The sequence below is a fragment of the Falco naumanni genome, chromosome 9, assembly GCF_017639655.2.
Source record: "Falco naumanni isolate bFalNau1 chromosome 9, bFalNau1.pat, whole genome shotgun sequence".
Classification (NCBI taxonomy): Eukaryota; Metazoa; Chordata; class Aves; order Falconiformes; family Falconidae; genus Falco; species Falco naumanni.
Genome location: NC_054062.1, coordinates 6934828 through 6950886, shown reverse-complemented (window position 1 = coordinate 6950886; position 16059 = coordinate 6934828). Strand labels below are relative to the sequence as shown.

Genomic DNA, 16059 nt, shown 5'->3' with positions numbered 1-16059 from the left:
GCGGCCATGAATTAAAAGCCGATTTGTGAGAGTTTGCAGATACTCTGTAAACTCCTCACATCGCTGTGACAGCATCCAAACAGGTAACCAGTTGTATTTCTAATTTATGTGCAATGAACAGAGACCAGGATTCTCTTCACGTCAGTGAATGAAAGGAGGCAAGAGGACTGATGCACAGCCTGCCCATCCCCAGCAGTGTCTGCCTTGGTGCAACTTGCTGATACCTGCATGAAACATCTCCAGAGAAGCCCACAAGGCTTGTGGCCCAGCAGCGCTTGCCCGTGTTATGGATGCTTGTGTGCTCACGCAAAAGCCGAGGGGGCTGAGCCTGAGCCTCCCTCAGGCACCACTCAACACCCATCACTCACAGCGGTCCCTGTCTCTCTGAAACAAGGGACAGCTCGACCGAAGGCGGGCGACTCACTCCACAACTGCTGACCCTTCCTCGTCTGACTGTGTCATCTCATCTTCCGACTGGTCGCTGAGCAGGTCGCAGGGCAGCAGGGACGAGGTGTCGGCCAGCTCAAGGACGGGCGCGATGCTGGGCCGGCGGTTGCCCGAGCCGTTCTCGGCCGGCAGAGCCAGCTTGCTGCTGTTAGCGGGGCGGCACTCTGTGTTTTGCAGGTCCATGGCTACTGTACCTGGACACAGCGGGGAAGGAAGCACAGCAAACATGCTATAAGGAGGTGGAGAGAGCTGCCTCAGCAAAGCATCGCGCCCTTGAGCCCTGTGCAGGGATGAGGTGGAGCACGCGGGGCCATGCACTGTGCCTGTTCAATACAGCCCAGAGGAAGCTAAACCATTTGTAGGCAAGGGGGGTGCAGGCAAAGCATCCACCAGTGACATCCACCTGGGCACTGCTGTGTGGAGCATCTCCCTGGGGTGACAACTCAGCTACTCCCATGGTGGGCACAGGCTGCTGGCCCTGGGGCCTGTCACCCTCTCTGTCCCCCAGCTGTGACCACCTCCACTGCACCAGCTGAACCGCTTGCCCACCTGCTGCTCTTGAACCTGCAAAACCTGGCTTTACCATGGTTTTTATTATTCTGATGAATCTCAGAGATGACAACCCTCCAGCCTAATCTACCTGCAGATCTTTGCAGGCTCTGGGAGATGCCAGCCAGGTTAGGAAGAAGCTGATGCTACTGTGTTTGCCCGTCGCTGGGATGCTGCCATCCCCATGGACACTCCTTCAACCTGCTGGTCCTCAAGCCCGCAGGGAGAGGCAGGTGGGCAGCCCCCAGCACAGTGCATCACCCTCAACCACCTCCTGCATCCCCTTCAATCAGCTCCACATCTTTACATGGAGCAAGAGAGGCTTCTTCATCCTGTCCTCCAGCAGCTTCCAAAAGTCACACATATTTCAGGAATATTGACCTGGGCCACCAAGTCACCATCAGAAACCCCCACCGAGGCTCTCATCTGACTGTTGGCCAAACAGTGACTTTCAGATGCTTGGGAGCGCAGGGAGTTTTGCAGTGAGCAAAGCCCAAGTGCCGGGCTCGCTGGGCACCCATGCCCTGCTTGCTCCCACACGGTTTCTCTCCCTCTCATTACTCTTCGCCAAAGGTCCCTCTGCAAACGAGTCGTGTAACGAGAACACTGACAAATGCTGTTCAGCAAAGCGCTTTGTGGCTTGGCAGGAATAATCTAAGCAAATTGCTGCTCATGAGTACAAACGCATAAATTATTTGCCTGAAATATAATCTGCTCGTGTAGCTCAGCCTCCCCAAACTTCGCTCTCCCCAGATACAAGCTGGAAGTAATGACTCATGGTATTTTGTATTTGCGAAAATGCGCCACTCGCCGCAGAGCCATCTATGCTCTCCATCGGGTTGTGAATCATAAACGTGATTTAGGATGCGGCCAACGACATTTATTCTTCCAGCCAGGGCTTGGGGGATTTACGCAAACACCGTTAATGATAATGGACATCACGAGCTCAAATAATGATACTTGAGCTTGTTGAGAGCACCCACGGTGCAAGGAGCAGCGGGTATTTTACTGGTGAGACAACTGGGACAGGGGATGGAAAAGGATTTCCAGTGGCTTCAGCAAAATCCAGGTGGAGGGGCATGGCAAGGAGTTTGCAAAAAGCAAAATAAAACCAAACTTGGGGAAGGAAATGAAACCAGACCTGGGGAAGGAGATGAAACCAGACCTGGGGAAGGAGATGAAACCAGACCTGGGGAAGGAGATGAAACCAGACCTGGGGAAGGAGATTGCGCAGTGCATGCAGGCTGCTGCCCCCGCTCCTGGGGAGCTCCAGTGTCCCCCTGCCCTGCCGAGGCCCCGCCAACTCACCCATGCTGGCGATGATGCTGTGCACTGGCAGGCGGGATGGACCATCATAGGTGCCTCTCCGCGCAAAGCCCTTCTTCTTCTGCTTCTCCTCCTGCTTGAAAATGAAGGCAGAGTTCTCCTCCTTGGTGATGTTGATGTAGAAGCAGGTGTCGGACGCTGCCATGATGTGCCGCGGGCCGGGATTCAGCAGGATGCTCTTGTTCTCCTCCCTGCGGATGCCAATCAGGCAGACGCCGTACCTGTGCCGGGAGCACGATGTGGGCATTCACAGCTGGAGAAAAGCCCCTTCAGGGCTTTGTCCCTGCACAAAGGCCCTAGCACTGCCCTCCAGCCCCAGCAACAAAACCTGGCAGGTATGTCCTGCCCACCCCTGCCCGTCACCCCCCTGCCCTCACTTCTTGTGCGCGTGGAAGGCAGCATAGGTGAAGCTCTTCCCCTCGTACTCCATGAAGAACTTGCTGTCGCCCATCCGGATGTGGTAGACCTCGTTGCCCGAGCAGCGCCCATACATCCGCTGCCACTGCTCCGGGGACTCCTGGCCTTCCCTGCAACGACAGCAGCAGCATGCCAGGATGGGACCCCTGGTGCTGGGATGGGATCCCCACCACGGTGCCAGGACGGGACACCCCGGTGCTGGCGCAGCCCCTGGCACAGCATCCAGCTCCCCAGGCACAGCCGCATGGCAGGAGTGCTAATAAGCGCTGAAGCTGCCGTTTAGACCAACCAACAGTGGTGAGATTACAGCCACGCGCCTCCACAAGCTGTCAGCGTTTGCAGGCTGAGGACAAGCCTGTTTTAATTTCTAAGTGCCTTTTTATTTAATGAGGGCTCCCAGGGGGGCGCAGAGGCAGGGTTCAAAGCCTGTGTTGGCAAACAGCTCCGAGCATGGGGCAAGAGTCATCTGGCAATGACATTTTGTAATCCTTTTGATGGTGCTTTACCCAAAATTCAGACATTTCTGCCTGGCTGAGGAGTGCAGGACCCACAGTGCCGCTTTCCCAGGCTGGCAGAGCTCCTTCCAGCTGTGCCATACATCAACCTGCCAAACAGCCTGCGGGGTCCACATCTGCACCGGCTGTGAACGCACCCTCCCGCCAGCAGGACCATGCCAGTATAAAGAAAACCTTTTTACTCCCAGTCTCTGCAAAGGTGGTGTTGGCCAGCCCACCCACACCGCTATGTTCCCCCTACAATACTGGCTTTTGCTCCCAATCCAGCTGGGGGTTCTAGGTCCCATCTGTGCTTCCCCAGCCTCCCCGGCCCAGCCTCCTCCCCTCTCTCCCTGAGCTCAGAGCCCCGGGTTCTGCTGTCCCTCCACGCTTGGGCTGCAGGGCAAGGGCAGGCAGGGACAGGCAGGGACAGGCAGGGCAGCATGCAGGCAGCACTCACTGGCCACGGGACGTGTGCACCAGCAGTGTGATGAGGGTGGAGGTGGCAGGGCAGACGCAGTTCAGTGCCAGCATGGCGTACTTGCACTCCTCTTCGCAGACAACGTGATCTGAAAGGCAGAGGGGACCGTCAAGGCAGGGAGGTGGATGGATGGAGTCCTCAGCCAGCAGTGCCTGGGGATGCAGTAATATTGGGGTGGTGTTTGGGGCTGGGGGCTTCTTCTTCCTGCCGGTCCAGGAGGGCTTTCAGCCAGATCAACAAACAGCCCGTGGGGAACACCACGAATGGGGTTAAAACAGGGATGCAGGATGGAAACCAGCCAGGTGGTCACCAATCCACCATCACTGTGTCCATGGGGACACACATCCAAGCACGTGTGGGACAGGTGAGCCCACACACAGTCTGGCCCAGGGCAGCCTGGAGCCAGCTCTGCCCTGGCCCCAGGCATGTTGCTGCGGGTTTTAGTGTACCTCATGATAAAGGGGCTGACGGCCCTAAAATATCTCCTGGCAATGAGGAGTCTGTCCTGGTTTCAGCTGGGATAAAGTTATTTTCTTCCCAGTAGCTGGTACAGTGCTGTGTTTTGGATTCAGGATGAGAATAACCTTGGTAATACACTGATGTTTTACTTGCTGAGCAGTGTTTACACTAAAGACTATTCAGCTTCTCACCCCACCCCACCAGCGTGCAGGCTGGGAGCACAAGAAGCTGAGAGGGGACACAGCTGGAACAGCTGACCCAAACTGGCCAAAGGGATATTCCAGACCATGTGACATCATGCCCAGTATGTAAACTGGGGGGAAGCTGGCCAGGAGCCGCTGCTCGGGGGCTTGCTGGGCATCAGTTGGTGGCTGGTGAGGAATTGCATTGTGCATCACTTGTTTTGTATATTCTAATCCAGTAGTAGTAACAGTAATAGTAGTAGTAGTAATAATAATAATAATAAATTAAATAATAATGATGATAATAATGGTAATAATAATAATAGTTCTCCCTTCTGTTTCTGTCCTATCAAACTGTCTTTATCTCAATCCACAGATTTTACTTTTTTTTTCCCCCCAGTTCTCTCCCCCATCCCACTGAGGTGGGGGGAGCGAGTGGCTGTGTGGTGTTTAGCTACCTGTCAGGTTAAACCACAGTTTAACAAGTCTCAACACCAGGTCACGGACTACTCTGAGATGGAAACACTGCTGGAAACATCTGTGATGGCAGGAAGGACAGTCCGGACCAGCCAGGCTGCTGTGCAGCCCCTCTGACTCACCAGCAAACTTGACGTGAAACTTGTTTTCAGGCTTTAAGATCTGAACGTAAAGAGGACAGTTTGGAGCAAAATCTTTCACAGCCCAGGCTCTCAGGATGGTCTGGTGGTCCTAGGCAAGGAGAAGAGCAAGAGCTACTTGTCTGACAGCTTATTTTCCCCAATGCTTTGATACCTGGGATGAACTGCAAAGCACCTGGCCACTGCGGAGATGTACGGCAAGAGCTCCTCCAACACTCACTGCTAACGGGGGAGAACAGCCCTCTCCTGCTCCCCCAAACCCAGCACCCCTGGGAAACTGGGACAGCAGAAGGAGGATGAGTCCACAGGGGCTCAACTGGCATGTCCTGCTGCGTGTGCCCATGCCGTCCCTGTGCCATTCCCATGTTTCTCATGGGGACCCTTCGGCAGCTTCATTACAAGCAGGAGTGCCCAGTGCCAAAGCAGGGAAAGGCCAGGCAGCGCCTTGGCAGCAGGGAGGGAGCACAGCACCCCTTGCTCGGCACATTGGCACCTGCAGAAAAGCCCCTCGGACAGGGCTGTGCCGGCTGAGGACAGCACGGGCAGGCAGGAGCCACTGCCACAGCATGGGAAGCATCCCTGGCACCAGCCAGCAGCCGGAGCTGTCACCGCTGCCACCCCCTCCCTCTCCCTGGGCTCCAAACCCAACATCTTCCCAGCAAAGTCCCTGCCTGGGCTGGAATAAGTTTGCATAAGGAGAGGAGGTTTTGGGGTGGACTGCCCAAAGGAGTGCGGGGTGCTCAGCCCCCGTGGGTGCCCAGGGGACAGAGCTCAGTGCTCAGCCCCATGCTCTCTCCCCAGCTGCCTTCTGTGCCGGGCAGAGGCAAGAGACAGTGGTCAGCCCGGTCCCTTCTTGCTGAGAAATGAATAATCTCTGACTGTGCCATCCCTGTGTCTGGCTTACCGCCGCGGTGCGATCCACCTCGTTTCGGCTGCTGAGAATGAAGCAGGCTTCGCCATTGTCCATCCTGCAAACAGAGCGCAGTGACACCGTGAATCGCATGGGCCGGCAAAGCTGGGCATCTGCCTGTACCAGCCAGCCCCCTCCCAGTCCCCAGTGAAGGCATGCCGGGATGCCCATCATCATGCATCTGGGCTGGCATCACTGGGGACCCTCCCCTGCGGCTCCAAGGACTGCAGGCAGCTCAGCAGCGTGGCAGGACCAGCCTCGCCGTGTCTGTGCAGCATGTCCACGTCCCTCTGCTCACTTGGCTCTCATGAGGTCCTGGTCCTTCAGTGCAGAGCCCTGGAGGTAGATCACTCGCTGCGACCACAGAGGGATCTGCAGAACCCTCCGCACCTGGATATCCATCTCTGTTGGGCAAAGTATCACCACGTAGTAATCCTGGAAAAGAGAGGCTCGCATGGGTCGGCAGGCTGGTGGTCCTGCACACGCCTGCCACAGTGAGCCAAACCACAGGGGTGTGCTGCCTAGGCAAACAGCTCCTCTGGGGCTTCTGATTTTTGCTGGTGGTGTGTGAGACCCCTGCCCGTGCTCCAGGGTCCTGCAAGGGTCTTGGGAAACACATCAGCATCTTCTTCACGCCATTCTGCATAACAAAGCCAATGCAGGCACATCTGACTACAGAACTAGGGAAGAGCTGCACACCCACAGCAAAGCAGAACCTCTTGCAATTACTGCAATGAGCAGGATTTTAAAGCTTGAACGTATGGAGTCAAGGCTGGGCGATGGCAACGAAGCATATGTGAGCATTGGAATGAAATGCAGATCTGAAACACGTCTGTGCTGCTCTCATCCTAAGGAGCAGCAAAGGCACTTGCAAGTCATTTGCAAAAATAGTAGTTATTATGTAGGGATACTCCAGTAAGAGCTGGGTATTCCCACCGAGGTTTAGCAACCACATGTTCTGTATCTGTCTAAGATTCCTCATTCAGCAAAGACATCCTTACAATTAGAAAAGTCTCTCTGGTCCTTTTCCATGTGCTTTACACAGCGCTGTAACAGGCCTGGCCAGAAAATGGGATGGAACAGAGAGAGCCCCGCCACTGAGATGGTAAAGTGAGGTGGCCCTAGGGTACCACTTGCTACCTCTCCTTGGCCAGAGCAGCACGTGATTCCTGGTGCTGGGCTGGATGGTTTTTACCTTATTCTTTGCCACATCCACTGCAGCAGGACACTCACCACCAGCAGCCACTTGGCCATGCCCAGCAAGGCTGTGAGCCGAGCAAGGGCAAGCGTTGATCAAGCACAGGGTGGCAACATGCCTGGTCCTCACCTGCAAGCGTGGGTGGGCATAAAATTCATTGAGGAAGTCCATGAGGAGATCAATCTTGAGGGAGCTGACGCAAAGGACGACGTGTTTCTCTGTCTGGGCACGGTGACGGCTGTAATTGCCTCCCGACTTCTGCCGCTCCATCCACAGGTAGACGAGCTCCTCAAACTGCAAACGAAGGCAGAGAGCTGATGTCCCCATCGGCAGGGCTGCCCCCGTGCAGGTTCTGCATCCCTCTCCATCCTCTGCTGTGTAGGTCTAACCTGGAGCGGCAGCACCACCAGGGCAACGCAAATCATGATCACGACGAGGAGCTGGGAAGGCCAGATCTTTGGTGTCACATCTCCATAGCCCACGGTGGAAAAGGTGACGATGCAGAAATAGAAGGACTTGAAGAGGGAGAGTTTCTCACCTGCTCTTTCTAAATGCTGGATGCCGCAGGTCCTGAAGGGAGAAAACACACATTACAGTGAGCGCTTCCCTGCTGCGGAGACAGGCAGTGCTCGTAGCACCTGCTTGAAGTCAGTGGGGAACCCTAGAAGGTGACTTACACCCATGTCCATGGAGGAAATTTGTCTGTAACATGCTATCAGCAACAGCAACGGATTTATGTCACCGACAGAAATTATTCAGCTAACAGCAATTACAGATTGTTATTTGTAATTTGATGTGGCTGCTCACGAAAGCAACATGGGGAAGCCCAGGTCCCAGGTGATGGGTCACAGGTAAGATTATGCCATGGACAGCATGTTGAACATCACCCAGAGGCTGCCCTTGCATTGCAAAAAACCAAAATATGGAAACAAGCAGCTGCCCCAGTAAGGCTCTGAAGGGATTCCAGCACACGGGAAGGGCTCTCAGTCCCCAGGGGGATGTACTCCAGCAGGCAGGAGGCAGGTCCCATCACCTGCTTGTGACCCTGTGCTGCTGCCCTTGCAAAGCCGTGTCGCAGACCCACCTTGCTCCCTGTGGATAGGCAGGTGACAGAACTCCACAACCTGCAGTTTCAAAGTCATCCTGCTCAGCACAAGTGTAACCTAAGCCATCCCAGACCCGAACTGTAGCCCTGCCACATTCACATCCATGGCCCCAGCAGGCAGGAGGTGCCTTGGGCAGGGAGCACTGACGAGCTCCAGAATGGCATTAGTCATTCACACCAGAGGATCATCTTTATTGCCAAGATTCATGAACCTAAAAACCTTCATTTCCTGACCATTCAGCAACTTCATGGTGTTATACGCTTCAAGTCCAGACCAAGGGAGCCAGAGGAAGATTGAAGAAGCCTAATTCAAAGCCAAGTATCCAGTGATGAGAATGGGCTCCTCTATAAAGAGATGCCCTTGGTGGTGGTGATGCACAGGGTAAAGGGCCCAGTTAATTAGCAGGAGCCCCAGCAGCCTATTACCCAAATGAGCTCAGCAGCCACGCCAACTTGGTGGGGAGGAAGAGCATGGTCAGAGCCAGCAAGTGCAATGGGTCCTGGTGAATGGACCATCACACCCCTCCGAGTCCATGTCTCTGACTGCGATGGGTCCTGGTGAATGGGCCATCACACCCCTCCGAGCCCATGTCCCTGAGTGCGATGGGTCCTGGTGAATGGACCATCACACCCCTCCGAGCCCATGTCCCTGAGTGCGATGGGTCCTGGTGAATGGGCCATCACACCCCTCCGAGTCCATGTCTCTGACTGCGATGGGTCCTGGTGAATGGGCCATCACACCCCTCCGAGTCCATGTCCCTGAGTGCGATGGGTCCTGGTGAATGGGCCATCACACCCCTCCGAGCCCATGTCCCTGAGTGCGATGGGTCCTGGTGAATGGGCCATCACACCCCTCCGAGTCCATGTCCCTGACTGCGATGGGTCCTGGTGAATGGGCCATCACACCCCTCCGAGCCCATGTCCCTGCCCTTGACCCTGCAGCACTCACAGCCCTGCTCTGAGACTGGTGTGTCCACACCACCCACCTCCCTCCGACAACGCCCTCAGCCTCACACACGCCTGTTAAAAAGTTTCTGTTAAAATCATATAATTAGGGAGGATAATTAGTTTCTAAAATAGGAATTGATCTTCCCAGTGTTCAGCGCACTGGGGAATGAAGCAAGACAGGGAGGAGCCTGGCGCCGGGGCTGCTGGTTCAGGGGGTCTTCCCATAGCTCCAGCAGACGTAGCTGTGCCCAAGCCAAAGCCCACGGACAGGAGTGGAAACCCGGGGCACACTCCTCACCATGGCTCCCTGAGTTCCAAAGCTCAGCCTGACGATCAGGGACTTGTCCCATTAGTGAAGGAGGGATGCCAGAGACTTGGGAATTCAATCCAATCAGCAGCCCTGAATAGTTACACTTTCCTCAGTGTGTACAAACCTCTCAGGCTGAAAAATCAGGCTAGAAGACACTGCCTAAAAGCAGAACCTCCCCTGGCTTCCCCAATTGACACATTATGTCCTGGAAATGCCATCCCACCACAGCTGGGAAGGTCTCCCTTCATTGTCCTGCAAGAGCCCAGCTCCACCAGCCACCCCTGGAACATGCAAAGCTGGTTTCCCTGGCTGAGGAAGGTGGTTTAGCAAAATGAAGAGCAACACTCACCCCGTGAAAACGAGACACAGGAGGGTGCAGATCAAAATGAGCACCTGGTTAAACATTGCAGACTGGGTCCTTTGTATGGCGCGGTGCAGGTCATTCTGGGGAGAGAGGAGAGGGCTCTCACCAGCTCAGAGAGGCTGAGGATAAAATACTCCTCCAAACACCAGCTTCTGTCTTGCTGCCTTCAGCAATGCCCCCCAGATGAAGGTCAGGCCAGAATTCGGCCCTTGGAAAGGGATGTGCATTCTGTGAGCAGGTCTGGGCTCTGCTGCCGGGAGAGACAGCTCAAGTGGCCATGTGGGAACGGCTGGAACACCTCGTCCTGCTGTGATAGCATATCCTGGAGGCAGCCGGGGGCTGTCCCTGTTGGCACGCAGCCAACAGAGTCAATGTGGCTCAGACACCAAAGGGCTCCTGCTCCACAGTGGGTCACAGCCCAGCATCACCAGCTGGCAAAGCCTCACCAACCACCAACCCCAGCATGGACACACACACCAAGCACCAAAACCTGCCCAGAAGCTGGTGGCAGGCGAGGGATCCCCCGGCCACGCCGCCCTCAGCATCCCCAGGGTGAGGTGAAAGGGTTGGGATGTGTCCAGTCACTCACGATCATGTTCTCCAGGGCGTATTTGGCAAGCCAGCAGTTCAGAAACACAGGAATGAACAAATTCCGCAAAGGAGGCCAGAAGATCTGTGAAAGTAAGACTTACTCACAGAAAAACCCATGCTCTTTATCAAAAAAAGCCATAAACAGCCAATTTGAGCCCTGTTGGGAAGGACCAATCTCCAAACTAAGCACCAGCCTCTGCAGAGGCTGCCACCGAAGGCAGCAGCTGGAAATGGAGGATGGTTTTATGGGATAATGCTCCAGAGAAAGTCGCTATGTTGAAAAATACCAAAGCAAAAATTCCCTGCCAGCTTTAAATACTACTTGGCCAGACATCCATTTTCTTTACTTCACCACCAAAACTACAGTCCTTATTAAACTTAAAGCCGCTTTAAAATGTCACCGGGAAACACTCACTGTGATAATAAATGGCACCGTGTTGATCATCTCAAGGATGAATGAAATGCGAAAAATCTGTTCCCAGATGTTCCCCTGAGGAATTAAAAACAAATAATAATTAAATAAGCTTAAAAATCTGCCAAGGGACAATTAAAAAGCTCCCACTCTGCCACAGACCCTGCTAGATGGGGGAAATATGCCAGAGGAGCCAGAAAGATGCTCCGGTTTGCCTGTGGGAGAGAGATGCAGTGCTGGTGACAAACACGCTGGAATCAGCAAAACCTTCCAGAATGTCCTTTCCACAGCCACGATGTCCCTCTGTCCATCACTGCTGCTGCCCAAAGCTGGGGGGCAGCTACGCTTCAAGCAAGGATGGAGAATGAGAGGGACTGATACAGGTCACTGGCAACCAAACCAGGCGGGAGACACAGTCTCTTCTGCCAACTGTCCCAGGGACCCCAAGAAGATGCCATTTGTTAAGGTCACTTTTCTTGGCCATTCTAAAGGGCTTTGGTCCAAAGGAGTCAGCTTATGCTTCTCCCTGTCTGGCTTGGAGCAGTGCCTGCTCCCTCCAGAGGTACCAGACCTCAGCACAAGCAGGGGCCATGCTGCCCAGCTCAGCTCCAGCTCCTCAACCTTAGGAAACTCGCTGTGCATCAATCTGGCCCCCCGTGAAAACAGTGAGCCTTTGTAAAACAGGCCTGAATGTAAAGGCAAGTGCAAAAAGCAGCGATGCCCCAGCTCTGCTCTGTGCAACGCTCTGCCCACAGCCTGAGAGGGAATGAGAAAGGAAAACAGCCACAGCCAGTTGAGACATCACCGAGACAAATGCCCTCTCGGGATGCTTCAGGCTCAAGACAGAGGAAAGAAGGAGAAATGAATTCATGCCAGGGGGCCAGAGCCAGCCAGCGCATCACTGTCCACCACCCGCCCCAGGGCACTTACCTTGTAGCTGAGATAGATGAGCAGCATGGTCTCCAGAAAGCTGATTAAAGCTATGCTGACCTGCAGAGACAGACAGGCGAAGGCTGCTGAGGGCTCGTTCGATGCGTCGTCGGTCGATCAGAGCTCTGCTGAGCCCTCCCTGCCCTGTGCAACGAGGAGCCCGTGGGTATCGCGGACGAGGGCCTGTTCCCTTGCTGTCCCTGCACCCGTTGGGTCAGACGTGTCAGCATCTGCAGCAACAGGCGTGCAGGCAGCCCCAGCGGGAGCCGGCGGGCGCTCAGCCCTCCTGCAAGCGATCCCCCGGATGGCTGCCTGGCCTGAAACCAGCCCGATACTGATCAAGCTGCATCCAGGCTGGGGAGAGCTGAGCCAGCCTCATGATTTTATCCCCCTACAGCTTTTCCTCCTCTATCAGTCCCCAGGATTTTCACCCAGGGCCAGGCTGTTGCTCCTGGCAGAAGCCCCAGCTCATTTCTTGCTCATCCAAGAGAGCCCGTCGCCCCTTGCTGCTGGGGGCAGAGGATGCACAGAGACCCGCTGGTGGCAAAGACCAAACCCCAGCTCCTGCACAACCGTGCCCGAGGTCTAGGCACTCACCTGCACAGCCCACAGTGGCATTTTTCTATCCACCCAGAAGATGTGTGACCTGCAAATAAAATTCAAAACAGATCTAACCTGTAGCCCAGCTATCAGTGCCTTTACCCCGCACCGACAGAAACCTGAGGCCATCAGTGATGCAGGATCCAGCTCAGGACTGGTACTGGTGTTCCTTGCTGCACAGTTTGTTCAAGCAGCCTCTGCACCGGGCATAAGCCATTCCCAAGGGCGTAGCCATAGGCACATGTCAATTGATTTGATCCTGGGATGCAGCTCTGCATCCCTCAAGCAGCCCCCCGACCAAGAGATGGCCATGGGCAGCTGCCAGCACTAGCCACGTCCATCACTGCATTCCCACATCCTGGCAGAGCCGGGATGGAGCAACTCTTGACTCACCAGTTGATATTTGTGGACTGGTTGAACGCTGTGTAATTCTGCTTTTCGCATTCCCAGCTGGGAAAAGAGAAAGACAAAGCAGGGGAAAGTGGTTAGCGAGGGGGAGGAAGGAAAAGGGGTGCTGGCATCGACCCCCCACGCTCATGGGGTGCCCTCACCACCATGTCCTGATGCTGGGGGAGGCCCTTGGACAACGCTCCCATGGATCCAAATGCACACTGGTCCCTACAGTCGGGGCTTCCCACAAGAACCATCTCACCCAGGCAGTTTTGAACATTATATTACTGGAGAATAAGACCTGTCAGGTACTTCAGTCTGTAGGAGAATGCTACGAAACGCTGACAGGCGTGGGCACGGGGCTCCCTAGGCACGGGGATCCAACACAGGGCTGCAGCTGGGAACTACCAGGTGACAACCAGCAAAAGCTGCTGAGCTTTGGCTCCTGGGACAAGGCTGGCTGCCAGGCAGGAGCACTGGAGCCAAGCTCTGCCCCTGCCCTGCTGCCAGGGATGCGCTCCCGCTGGCCAGCCTTTATTGTGCCGCACACCCTCAGGAAATTGGACTTCCCTGAACCGCAGCTGTGCTAAGCATTTCAAGGATGTGCATCTGTCTCGCACCTAATTCTCACGGTTTTTAAACCACTTTTGGAGGATGCAGAAGCACTTGGTAGTCTGCAGCCTTTACAAAGAGGAAATCAAATGGCTAATTCTTCTAGCTTTTGAAAAAAACCACCCGGCTGTATGTGAACTAAACAAAACAAGGACATATTAAAAATAGGTTTATACTGAAACCCAGAGCAAAGCTGATGTATGTAATCATCTGTCACCTTGGGGATCTAAATGGCACAACATATTTCCTTCCCAAACACTTCAATGGGATTTAGCATAAGTGTCTTCAAGTGTTCAGAAAATACTTGCACGGCGATGCACTGAGGGCAGGAGCTCTCGCCTGTGTCTGAAGGCCACGTTGCACCCCTGACTGCTACAGCCAGACACCATTTGGAAATGAACACGACGCTGATGCAAAGATCTGCAGCATTCAACCCCCCTTGCTTTCTAACCTTGCTGAAATGGGAAGCTAGGTGCGGCTGGGGAAGGAGAGGAGTCTGATATAATAAAACTCAACGACATTGAATTTTTTCACCACCTTTTCCCTGCGTGCCATGCAGGGCCAGCAGACACCCACACCCCCATCCATGAGATCTGAGCAGGCAGCAAAGCCCACCAGACCAGCAAGTTTTGCTAAACTACCAATTCAAACCGCTGGAGCAAGAAAAACTATCCACCATCCTCACACCTGCCATGAGTGGCTGCAATCACATCTGTGCTCACCACCGTGCAGGGTGGGCTGGGGAGCCCGGCAGTATCCGCAGCACTCACCAGCCTATGCCCTCCTCCGGGTTGTCAAGCAGGACGCGGACGATGTACAGCAGGCACGTGAGCAGCTTCAGCGAGAAGTTGAAGAGCCGGATCCTCAGGCCTGGGGCAGAGGGGAGCACGGCATGGGCCAGGCAGCATGCCCCAGGCACCCCATGAACACCGGGTACCCCATGAACACCGGGTACCCCATGCACACTGGGCACCCCATGAACCCCAGGTACCCTGTGTGCCCCAGGCACCCCACACAACCTGCGCACCCCACGTGCACCAGGCACCAATGCATCCTGTGCACCCCATGCGCCCTGGGCACCCCACACACCCTGCACACCCTGGGCACCCCACGCATTCTGCGCACCCCATGTGCACCAGGCACCCCATGCATGTGCACCCCACATGTGCACCAGGCACCCCATGCCATCCTGTGCACCCCATGCATCCTGCGCACCCCGTGAACCCCACGTGCACCAGGCACCCCACGCACCCTGGGCACCCCGTGAACCCCATGCATCCTGCAAACCCCATGTGCACCAGGCACCCCACGCATCCTGCGCACCCCATGCACCCTGGGCACCCCACTCATCCTGCACACCCTGGGCACCCTGCAGCACAGCCCCTTTGGTTTCCCACAAGCTTTGCACAGCCCCATGCACCGCAGGACCCTGCTGAGCCCCAGGGGAGCTGCAGGAGCCCCAGGGCAGCACATACTTTGCCCAGGGCTCTACACATCCTACCCAGCGTCAGATATATAGAAGGCTAATACAGAAATAAATAACGATGAGTCAGCTCCTTGCTGGCCCCAATAGACGTGAGAGACAAATGAGGAGCTGCTGGAGTGTATCCCCCTCATTAGCAGGCATCCATTAAAAAGCATCAGACAGGCAGGGCCAGGGCCCCGTTCCACTCACTGGGCTACAAACAGTTTGCAAGAGGAGGGCTGGCGAGCAAATCTCCTGCTTTATCTGCTCTCACCCCCCAGCCAGTTCATTGGGTTATTACTCAAATTACAAGTGAGAAATTCATCACATTTTCATTAAAAACTTCCCCGTGGGCACCCTGTTGTGCTGCACTCCAGCCTTTAACAAGACGACAGGATGCGGGGAGGAAAAGAAAATGTGAATTTATAAATTAACGAGCAGAGTCTCTCCAGACAGCTAATGACATCTCGGAGAAAGAAAATAAAAACACCATTAGTCAAGTGGAGGCTAATTTGGATGGCTGAAGGAGGAGCGGGTAACTCACAGCCTGCCTCGACTATCACCATAGCCACTGACCTCCTTGAGGGTGGGGGGCGCATCAGTGGCTCCGTGATGTGGAAGTTGCTCCCTGACCCCCCCAGGGCAGCTCCCAGTGCCCACCCTGCTCCTGGCCAACTCCTCTCCAGTGGTTCCCATGATGTAGCTGTCCCCAGCGAACAAAGATGGCAGGCAGCAGCATCCCCTCCTCCCTGTGCAACTGCATCCCCCCAAACCAAGTTGGCCAACACCCAACAAAAAGCCAACAGGCAGCAGCAGCCTGGGGCTGGGCAGCCAGCGCTGGGGACACACAAGGAACCAGCCACCAGCAGATGGCAATGGCTTCTCGTCCCACGAGGACAGAGCAGGGCTCTCCTAGCTCGGGCAGGGTTTGGTTGCTCTCAGCAGACGCTCACTCCATGCATGGAGCACTCACTCGATCGCTGGTTTTTGATGAAGAAGAGTTTCAGCCGCTCCTTAAAAGTGTTTTCATTCACGTAGAACTCGACCTGCACCCTGTGGGGAAAGCACCCAGAGCAGCCCATCAGCAGGGTGGCAGGTCAGACCCAGAGCCCCATCCCAGCTGGGTAACCCCCAGAGCAGCCCACAGCAGAGCCTGGGCTCAGCCCTGGGCTCCCAGCTGCTCCCACAGCACCATATCACTGGTACCACCAGCCACGAGCACCAAGACATAGTGCATCAACGGCTACCAAAG

At 55.2% G+C, this 16059-nt stretch overlaps 1 protein-coding gene across 7 annotated transcripts in view; it reads right to left on the bottom strand.

Annotated features, from left to right (window-relative positions):
* The window catches only part of KCNT1 (potassium sodium-activated channel subfamily T member 1), a 92730-nt gene that overhangs the window by 14106 nt on the left and 62565 nt on the right, over positions 1-16059 (bottom strand). For 6 of the 7 annotated variants that reach the window (XM_040606114.1, XM_040606112.1, XM_040606115.1 and 3 more), the window contains exons 3-19: positions 15781-15860; positions 14113-14212; positions 12734-12790; positions 12338-12386; positions 11741-11800; positions 10814-10888; positions 10397-10480; positions 9793-9887; positions 7470-7650; positions 7210-7374; positions 6181-6317; positions 5877-5940; positions 4955-5063; positions 3694-3802; positions 2700-2849; positions 2305-2543; positions 425-641 (exon numbers count right to left, since the gene is read on the bottom strand). In XM_040606114.1, coding sequence (XP_040462048.1) covers positions 425-641; positions 2305-2543; positions 2700-2849; positions 3694-3802; positions 4955-5063; positions 5877-5940; positions 6181-6317; positions 7210-7374; positions 7470-7650; positions 9793-9887; positions 10397-10480; positions 10814-10888; positions 11741-11800; positions 12338-12386; positions 12734-12790; positions 14113-14212; positions 15781-15860 — 1971 coding nt within the window. The remainder of the gene's footprint in view (positions 1-424; positions 642-2304; positions 2544-2699; positions 2850-3693; positions 3803-4954; positions 5064-5876; positions 5941-6180; positions 6318-7209; positions 7375-7469; positions 7651-9792; positions 9888-10396; positions 10481-10813; positions 10889-11740; positions 11801-12337; positions 12387-12733; positions 12791-14112; positions 14213-15780; positions 15861-16059) is intronic. The other variant, XM_040606113.1, reaches the window with a different exon arrangement.